The following is a 10,178-nucleotide window of genomic DNA, read 5'->3' as shown; positions in this document are numbered from 1 at the left end:
GCCAGGTTAGAGTGCAGGGTGCGGGGGTGGAGACTCTTGAGATTGAATCCAAGACTGTGGGGTGCTTCTCCAGCTTCCACTTGCAAGGGGGCAAAAGCAGAATCACGGGGTTCAGTGATGGGGAAACTGAGGAACAGAGAGGCTACGTAACATGCCACCAGGGTTCATGGAAATGGGCTTCAATAAAGGTCTGAGCCAAGATGCCTGGCAAAGCTCAGAAGAGAACCTGCTGAAGAAAGCAAAGTGTTAGAGTATTTTTTTTTATTTAAAAAATTTTAAAGCATTTCAAACACTTGTTCATTTTTCTCAGTGCAAAAGAAGGTTATTCAAATCAACTTACCTTTTTCCCTGAAGAGTAAGGGGAAGGAAAGGGGAAAACAAACAGAAAATACCATCTATTACAACTCCTAACACTACCTTCTTAATGGACTTTTGTAATCAACACTTAGGTCCCTGGATTAGTTTTCCAAAACTAAAGCCTGTGATTATGATTCAGCCCTTGCTTCATATGAATGACTTTTATGCTGAAAAGTAGAAAAAAGTTAGCAGTGCAAGAAGTGGTTTAGATCTGCTTTAAATTCCATCCATTCGATAGTGTGTGGAAAGAAAAAAAAAGCACCATTTCAAGATGAACTGATATAGACATTGTGGAATTTATTTGTAGGCCAGGCAGTAAGTTATTTTGACTAACACAGCTCAATAACACCATGGCTTGGTGACCTGGATAATTAATTAGATTGTAGGTGAATTTTTCTTTATCCTGGTATTGAAAACACTATCTAAATCAGTAATTCAGGTTAAAAAAAAAAGAGAGAACAATTTACAGTCTACTTCATAGTCTTATTTCAAATTAAACTGTCTGCTAGTTTAACCGAAGATGGGCTTTTAACAAAGAAGAGTTCCTGTAATTTGGCAGGTCTTTTCTTTCAGATAAAAACGAGATTTTTTTTTTAGCTTGCCAATTTTCTATGTGAAAACCATGAGATGCATAAACTAATTTAAACTACAAAGATGGACAAAAAGCACTAGATAATGTTCTTCCACTTGCATTCAGTGATGATTTTGGCAAGACTCTCGTTGGTCATTCTGAGTCTTCTTCCTATAAATAAGGCAGTGCTTTTCAATAACCAGAGAGGACCATGACGCTGTCTTCAACCCCCTGGCGTGTGCAGAGATCTGTGCGCCTGTTTCTCAAGGCTACATCTGGTTGAGGCACAAACGTGGGGAAGACCCTCCTCAAAGTAACAATAGGATGGATGTCCAAGCTCCCTGTGCTCGACCAGAGAGGTTTCTTGGCCCTGAGATGCGGCGCGCCTGCGCAGTGGGCCCCTGGTGCTGCTTGCTGTGGGAGCCCGGAGACCCCCGCCTCCTCCACCCCTCGCCCTCCTCCGGAGCGCGCACGCGAACGGGGACGCGCACGCGCCTCACCTCGCTCAACCCGGGCCAGGGCTGCTGAGCAAGCGCGCGAGCGAGGTAGTGGCGCGAGTGGTGCAGGGACACCTTGGGGGGTTTGTGAGGAGGCGCGGGCTCAGGGCGGCGGAAGCGCGAGGCGCCTCCAAGCGGGCGTTGAGCTCGCAACTCTCAGCAGCGCCTGGCTGTGCGGACTGTCTGACGCGGCGTCTCGCCCTCGCCCCCGCCCCCCTCCCAGGTCTGCGTGTTCTCCCGGTGTTGCAGCTCGGCTCCGGCTTGGCTCCGGCTCGGCTCCGGCTCAGCTCAGCAACTCTGCAGCCGGCGCCCGGCCCTGCCTCTGCCCCAGCTCCTGGGCTGCGCGGCGGCCGCGCCTAGGATGAAGTGCAAGCCAAACCAGACGCGAACCTACGACCCCGAGGGCTTTAAGAAGCGGGCGGCGTGCCTGTGCTTCCGCAGCGAGCGTGAGGACGAGGTCCTGCTGGTGAGCAGCAGCAGGTACCCAGACCGCTGGATCGTGCCTGGCGGGGGCATGGAGCCCGAGGAGGAGCCGGACGGTGCGGCGGTGCGCGAGGTTTACGAGGAGGCGGGCGTCAAGGGGAAGTTGGGCCGGCTGCTGGGCGTCTTCGAGCAGAACCAGGACCGCAAGCACAGGACGTACGTGTTCGTGCTCACCGTCACCGAGCTGCTGGAGGATTGGGAAGACTCGGTCAGCATCGGGAGGAAGCGAGAGTGGTTCAAGATCGAAGATGCCATCAAGGTCCTCCAGTGCCACAAGCCCGTGCACGCCGAGTACCTGGAGAAACTGAAGCTGGGCGGCTCCCCGACTAATGGAAACTCCGCGGCCCTGTCCCTGCAGCCGGAGAGCGACCCTTAGTATGTACCGCTCCCGCCTGGACGCCTGGCTGTCGCCTCTCTTCCCATGCCGCCCGCCTGCCCATCAGCCCGCCCGCCTGCTTGCCCGCGCCTGCCTGCCAGGAGAGCACCTCTCCTGCCCTGTGTGGTCATGGGGGCAGGAGGGAGGCTTCTTTTGTTTCCTTGGCAGGCAGACCTCTGAATCACGCTTGCAAACTGCCGCGGTTGCCAGGTGGTGTTTGCAGACAATTTGCACGTTTTTCAGATGCTTTCAAACCGCTTCCTGGTGATATGGTAAAATGCTGTGACCAGACAGTGCAGCATGGAATTTCGTTGAAAGGTGCCTTAACTGCTAGCCCAGCTCTTGGAGGACTGGACCATTTCAATTGTTGGGGTGTGTGTGTGTGTGTGTGTGTGTGTGTGTGTGTGTGTGTGTGTTAAAGGAGAGGGACAGACAGGCAGACAGACTGTACTGCCTGCCCTGTGATGTTTTTGTTTGGTTGGTTTTTTTCTACATCCTTTGCAGACGTTTATACGTGAATGTGCGTGTGCGCTTTTGATGTCAGTCTTGTGATTTGTTTTGTAGTGGAGGCCTTTAAAGTCTCACCTGCTTGGTTGAGTGGGCATCTTTTTATCATCTTTTCTCCTTATTTTCTCATTACAGCCTTCACAGAGACTATGACTGAAGGATATCTTTCTACACATAACACCAACATTCTAAATGTATTCTCCAAATATGAATGGATAACAACACTAACTTAAGTATTTTATTATATATTAGCTTTTAAAAACGTGGTTACTGATAGAATTGAATATTATTTTTATAATGTTTGGCTGTCATATAAATATATCTAAATAAAATACATGCAGTCAAATATATTGATATTGTAAAAGAAATGAGTACAAAACACCTTTTCAAAATGATAGCTTTTATAAACCAAGGATGTAATTTCATAACCTAAATAATTCAAAATTATTGAATATGGTTGCTAGTAACTACCCAGCAATCTAAATCACCTGATAGGTATTTTCAGTAACCTCAGATTCTTCAAGAGTGTATTCTAAACCTAAGGAAACTGGGTTATTGCTTTATTTTTGTATTTTACACGGAAATATACCTCCATCTAAAGTTACCACTAGTATTTGGGAGTATTCTACAATGAAGTATTCTAGAGATAATGCACAATATTGTTTTTTACTTTTAAACTGCATTTGACTAATGTGAAAAGGAATGCTGATTCTAAGCAACTGATCAGTTGTCTGATAAATGTATTTACTTTATTCAGAAGCATTTGGATTGAGTTACAACAGCTTGCTAAGATTTTCTTTAGAATGCAGATTGTGTAATTTGCAAAACTTCGAGTGCTTTCACTTCCACATTGCAACCAAAAGAACATTACTGTTATCACACTTTAAATTCAAATCCATGTAGATCTTGTTCAATATAATTTCTGGGGTTAATTCTAGAAAAAATTAATCAAAAGCCCCTAATAGGCTTGCATTTTAACAAAGTAATCTCAAAAAGTTCAAATAAAAGAATTGACACAGAAATAAAGCAAATCATGTCTGTATCTTCCGTTCTTCAAAAGTTGGACAGGTGTGATTTTTCTCCTTACAGAATTTTTATTTAGTGCCTTTGAATTTTATTTGTTCAGTGCAGTAAAGCACAGGTCATACCATTCTCCCCAAAATTCAGTGCACTTAGGAAAGATAAAGGTAAGACTTAGACAAGATACAGAAATTTGTTTTCAGCATGTTAAAGGGCTGATTTTCCTCCACTGGCCTATGCTTATACTTTAAAAAGTTTGAGGAAGATATGCTGTATTCAAAGAAATTATGATATGGTTGATTCAGAAATATCATAATTTCCTGGAAACCTATGTTATGTTGATCAAATCCCTTCTTAAAAGAGTGAGGTATGCCTATAAATAACATGATGGTATGGTTTCATTTAAGTGAATTGTTGTAAACCTTTATTTAGAAGCATAAGTAAAACTTGAAGTTTATAACAAGAATAGGCAGCTTGTAAAAGAACAGCAAGCTTAGAAGCAGTTCTGGGACAAATAATTTAATGGGCTTTGGACATGGAGTTGCTTCTTTTCTCACTTCCCTTTAAATGGAGTTTATTTCTAAGAAAGAACAATGTCTCCCTCCATAGTTGTTTACTGGGAAAGGGTGGTGAAAGTGCTTAGAGCCTATATAATACTTACAGCTGGCCAGAACTTTTATGTTTTTAGAGTTCCTTTTGTGAAAGCACCATGCAAATCCAATGTTTTCAGCATCATTCTAGTATTGTAGTTATCTTCCTAACGTCTCCTGGTAGAATATGAACTCTTTGAGTACTAGGAGCGAACTTGAATCCTCCCCATAACTCCAGGCCCTAAAACAGTGACTAAAATTTGGAGACATTTGTCAGTGATTCACAGATTAGAAATGTCTACTACCAGTGAATTCCTGACCTTTTTTTTTGCTTCATAACATACCTGGGACAGTTTATTCCCTTAGATTCTGACCTGTGCTTACAGTAGAACTACATTGGGTAATTCACTGAGGGCTTTTTCAATATAAAGGGTTTGATAAACCCTAGTAGATCATAAGAAAATATTTGTTGTCTAAACTCTACAGGAATGGATAAACCAGTAAAACCTTATTAATCAGATTATCTTTTTTTAGGTGAATGGAATAAATGTTGTTCAGATTTACTTTGAAAGAATCAAGTGTATGAACCCAATGATGAATGGAATTTTGAAGCACAGGTGAGCTCTTTGACATCCCCAAGGACACAGCTCATCCTATGCTTTTGGACATTTCCTTCCTGTTATTAACATGGCTATTCTTCAGGTTATTGTGCTACCACTGTATCTTTACAGAATTCTATTTGGCACGTGTGACCTTTTTCTGCCTTTATGATTATGTGTCTGTATTTCCCATCAGATATGACATTGAATGCAAAGAAATTGCTTTCTTAGTCTTTATATCTGTCTCTCCCCCCTCTATATATATGTGCATATATAGCATATATATGACTTTATATATGGTAGATATCACTGAATATTTGTTTAAATAATATTTTGTAATGATATTGAATGGCAAAACATCCCTCTTCTAATCTCTCTAACATATATGTGGCTTTCGAATATCAGGTGTCACACAGTGATTGCAAGGCAGCTGGGAGATACTAGCAAAAATTCTTACACATATGTCTGTGTTATCCCAGACATTATGTACCTCCTACATTTGCCAAAATTTTGAACCTAAATTTGACTGTGCCTCTAGACATAATTCCTGCTCTATAGAAAACATAGGAAACAGAGGAACAAATTATATCAAGCAGATCTGATCAGCAGAATCCTGCCTTCAGGAAACTATAGGACAAATGATTGTTTCTTCAGTATATAAATTGCAAGGATGAAAGGAAAGGGTGGAAGATGAACCTATAAATTGAAAGATGCTTCAGAGACTTATCAATATGTACATGGATCTGACTTGGATCCTGATTTGATCAAACTGTAAAATGAATGAATTTATCAAACAACTGTAATATTTTAAACATTGACTTTGTATTTCATATTGATATAATGTGATTATGTAGGAAACAATTCTTATCTATGGTCAAATATTTATAATTAATATGGTATAATGTCTGGGATTCGTTTCAAAATAAGTCTAGATAGTAAATGCACTGGACATATTAAAACAAGATTGGCCTTTAAGATTATTGAAACTGAATGATGTTTGTTATATATGTTCATCTCTGCTTTTGTATGTTTGACATTTTCCATAATAAAACATTCATCAAAATCATTAGAAATATTGGAATCCTTCTAAGACTAATATATTTTTCTTATATATTAGAGAATGAGAAAAAAATTTAGATTGCTTTTTTGAAATGTTGGCCTAAGAGATCAAATGCCCAGAAATAGAAGGGGAGACATGCTCAGGGATAGCTAGTTCTACAGACCAATGCTTGGAGTTTTTCTTTTAATTTGTCCTATTAAAACAGAATAAATTAAATCATTATAGGTTATAGGTATAACCCATTGGAAAATGATGAGTTCTCAAATGCTGAGGAGAGGAGAGATTTCATACCAATGTAAAATCACATTCACACTAGTGTGAACAGTGTGAACTCAAGGAACAGGATCTCCAAGAAACCCATGTATAAAAATCCACATAATGCCATATCAATAGTTTCTTCAAGAATAAAACCCATCCAGCTGTGCAGGTGTTTGTTGCACATGTTGTATTTGAAGGTAGGTGAAGCAAGTAAATGAGAAGTTAAGATTCCTGACTTCAGTGAACCATTTTGCATTTCATAGGCTGCAGATTATCCTTCAGTTCTGGATTGTTGTAGAATTCTGTAAAAGTGAAGGTACAGGTCAGAATTAGAGAAGACGTACTCTTATCGACAGACCTGCAGTCTGTTCTGGCATTTGTGGGTTAAGAAGGAGCTAACAAAGTTCAAGCAGCAGTGTGGGGAGGGGGCTTTCAAGAAAGACAAATGAAGCTGCTGCTGCTACTTCTATTCCTGCTCACTTAAGTGTGTTCTAATCTCAAGAGCAAGCAGTTGACTCAAATCAGCTGCTATCTGGAAAAGGGAAGATGGAAGGCCATAGAGCCCTTCCCCCACTCACAGCTGGCTAGCAATTTCAGTCACAATGGCCCCCACTGAGAAGACACTATGATATACCTGAAAAAATCCATTGTCTTTCCCTGGAAGTGGTTTCCTAATTTGAGTCAACTGATTTGAGAAGATTATTATTATTATTATTTTTTTTTTTTGGTCTTTTTGAGACAGTGTATCCCTGTAGCCCCAGCGGTCTTAGAACTTGCTATGTAGACAAGCTGGCCTAGATCTCAGAGATCTGCCTGCCTTTGCCTCCTGAGTGCTGAGATCAAAGACATGTGCCACAATGCCTGGCTCAAGATTTTCTTTTTAATTGGAGGCAAAAGGACCCATGGGAAACTGTAGGTTATGGTAGTGGTAAAATAGTGCTTTGGAATGCAATAGGCCGTGACTCACACCTGCTTGACCAAGGACTGTTATGGTCTCTGCCAGGCTATTTCACCTCTCTTTTCTTCACTATTCCCATCTGTAAAATGGAGATATTTATAGCCCCTACCTTTGCAAACAACTGCTTCTGAGAAGCTCTTCATCTCCTTGAGTATGGTGTAGTGGTGTGGTAAGAACTATGACACAACAGAGCAGTATGAGTATGGCATAGTTCTTATCACACTTATGTTAAACTTATTAGCATGAATGTCTTTACCTTCTGAACTCTTAACATCTCTTGGTTCTGAGATGCAAACTGGGTTGCCCCTACGTCACAGAGTCTGGAATATGGCACTCATGTCCCCATAAAATGTTTATTATATTAATGATTATTTCGGTACTACTTGTTAAAGAAAAAAAACAATAAGAAAAACAAATCCTCACTGTTACTTTACCAGGTATATGCTTCCTAGAAAATATGAACAATGAGATACCATAAGACTGTGACTTTTGCTCACATTTCTCTTTATTCAGGAAGATATTTTATCTATAAATGGTGTTTTTACTTTTTCCAGTCCTCCATTACTAATGTATTACTAACTTCTTAGTTTCATAACATTATGTGGTTTTCATTAGGTACACCTGCTTCATATAATAACTCAGTGAAGGCTTCCCAAATGCAAATAATTAAAGGAGATGGCAAGCCCTCAGTATTTAGTTAGCCTAAGAGTTGAAGAATGGATGCAAGTATCCTAGTTATATTAATTTAGTTTATGATTCAGAGACACAGTAATTAGAATATGTAGTAACAAACTCATACATACAGTGTCAAGGTCTGACTGATTTCACACAGGAGCCACTTTGAGCTTTAATCAGTTTAGGACTATTGTTGACACTGCAAAAGAATGAGCCACAGGGGCCAGCTTCATAAGTCATTGTCCTATGTACCCTAAAAGACAAAGAACAAAAGGATGATGACTATAATATATGTTGCAGGATACTCTTCTATAGAGAAGCCAGATCTGAGCTACAGTGGAGTGGTTTTATATTTGTGGCTCTGTTCTGAAGGGGGTAGGACAGGAAGCCCCATGCCACATCAGAAACTTGTAGCTGATGAGAAACTGATTCATGACTGTCTCCCCAGGGAGACAGGGAAGTCACTGGTGGATGTCTTTATACCAGCTCCTTACAGCTTTCTATCTTATGTTCTGGGAGGATCATTAGGCACTTAAGATTCTGATTAGTTCCAATGGCAATGATAGGCCATCTGTGATGGCCATTTTGAAGATACAGGATAGACCCCAACACAAATTTGGTTCAGATAACAGGGCTGATGATCATCACAGCCATATGAACAGGACATTTAGAAATTAATTAAACAAAGGCTTTGTTTTTTGGCAGTGAAGGGTAAATCTTTACACCTGAACAAGGAAAAGGAGACACCTGGAGTTTTTATTGTGGTTTATACTGTGGAGCCAGAGTAAGGGTTCTTTCTCATGCCCAGCTGGCAGCTTGCATGGTATGAAACTCTTGGTCATTGAAGGAAAGAGCACCCAGGGTCTTTCCTAGCTTGCCCACATGTAGGGATGAAGCAGAAGAGAGAGGGAAGAGCCTGAAATGCTGTCAATAGTCAAACATGTTAAACAGTTGATTATAATTTGCCCTTTGTTTGGATAGGTAAAATATTTGAAAAGGACCATGTATCCTTAATTAGATCTGGATAATATTAAATGTAGGATTATGGAACTCTCTGAATTTTATAGCCTAGGATCTGTTAGGATGGAGAAAGTTTCATTAATCTCATTGGTAGAGAGTGTGTGCCCAGCATGTTTAACACCCTGCATTCAATTCCCAACATTACAAACAAACTCTCGTTCTAGAGATCAGCATTATATATTCAGACAAAGGGAAATTAATTCTTTGATCTCGGTCAACAATGTCTAGAACTCTGAAGACAAAAAGGAATGTCTTGATTTGTCCTTGATTTGTAACCAGGCCACCCACTGCCCTAGCTACAATGTATAACCTAACTGTTTAGATCCTTGGGTTCAGTCTTTTTCAGGGACATCTGTTTAAGTGATGACATGTAGTAATAATACACTGAATACCATCCTGTGGGAGTATGAGTGTTCATAAAGTGCACAAAGTCCTTTGCCAAATTCAGTATTGGATAGTGGGATTGGGAAAGAGGGAATTTCATCCAGCACTGAATCTGGCAAATGATTAAACAAGGGACTCCATTTCCAGCTACAAGTTTAATATGTCAGAGCCCCCCCCGCCCCCCAGATTAGCCCCATCCTGTAGGTAACAAAATAGTTTGATGGCTATTGTGACTTGATAGGGTGCCAATTCCAGGATCCAACTAAGAATGAAAATGAAGGATCTATGAGAACCTCTTTCCAGGAGCCACCCACCAATGTGATGCCAACAATAGTCCCTCTAAAGACATATACCATGAGGTCTAGTAGGGCAGATTTTTGCAGCAGATGATAGTGGGCAGTAATGGCCCTCCTGGTCCAAAGACCAAAGGAGGTATGAGAGGAAGTTGCTAATGCCTCTCTGGTGGAGAAGTCTCTAGCAGCAGGGGCATTAAGAGCATCTATATTTTTGTATTTGAAAATTTCTAGAGCCTTCGGTTGGGATGAACTTTGCAAGTAATGACATGAGAGAGCAAGATTTATAAGTGAAGAATATGTTGGCTATGGAACTTAAAAAAGACCTAAAAGATGCTAGATTTAAATGTTATGGATGCTAAAAGTGGGTTTTGTTGTTGTGGGTTTATTTTTCCACTGCACCAGGGGAAAAGTAGCATTAAGTTTACCAAATAATTCAGAAATTTAAATAAGGTAGTGATGCCTTGTGTAATGTGTAGAGCAGTGGTCTTTCCCTCTTTTTATGAGCTACTCTTTGAGTATTTATACAA

The 10,178-nt window shown here is 40.7% G+C and overlaps 1 protein-coding gene across 3 annotated transcripts; it reads left to right on the top strand.

The window, feature by feature from the left end:
- The first annotated feature begins 1,431 nt into the window (after positions 1–1,431).
- On the top strand, positions 1,432–6,046 carry LOC103730283 (diphosphoinositol polyphosphate phosphohydrolase 3-alpha). 3 transcript variants are annotated; one of them, XM_008828470.1, is made up of 3 exons: positions 1,432–1,473; positions 1,649–2,283; positions 2,927–3,009. In XM_008828470.1, the coding sequence occupies exons 2-3, from the start codon at positions 1,787–1,789 to the stop codon at positions 2,946–2,948; spliced, it is 519 nt and encodes a 172-aa protein (XP_008826692.1). In that variant the 5' UTR covers positions 1,432–1,473; positions 1,649–1,786; the 3' UTR covers positions 2,949–3,009. The 3 variants fall into 3 exon arrangements, 2 of the variants coding, with proteins under 2 accessions (XP_008826692.1, XP_008826693.1); XR_607094.2 differs by lacking the exon at positions 2,927–3,009 and adding an exon at positions 4,936–6,046 and having other exon boundaries at positions 1,444–2,602; XM_008828471.2 differs by lacking the exon at positions 2,927–3,009 and adding an exon at positions 4,936–6,046 and having other exon boundaries at positions 1,444–2,283.
- The last annotated feature ends 4,132 nt before the right edge of the window (positions 6,047–10,178 follow it).

The sequence above is a fragment of the Nannospalax galili genome, unplaced genomic scaffold (genome assembly GCF_000622305.1).
Source record: "Nannospalax galili isolate Female #2095 unplaced genomic scaffold, S.galili_v1.0 scaffold1534, whole genome shotgun sequence".
NCBI lineage: Eukaryota > Metazoa > Chordata > Mammalia > Rodentia > Spalacidae > Nannospalax > Nannospalax galili.
The sequence above is the reverse complement of the archived record's forward strand: the minus strand, read 5'-3'. Positions and strand labels throughout refer to the sequence as shown.

Coding starts and splice junctions, on each gene's coding strand:
- LOC103730283 (XM_008828470.1), top strand. CDS start 1,787: ATGAAGTGCAAGCCAAACCAGACGCGAACCTACGACCCCGAGGGCTTT. Junction 2,284..2,926: donor CAGCCGGAGAGCGACCCTTA/GTATGTACCGCT, acceptor TTCTCATTACAG/CCTTCACAGAGACTATGACT.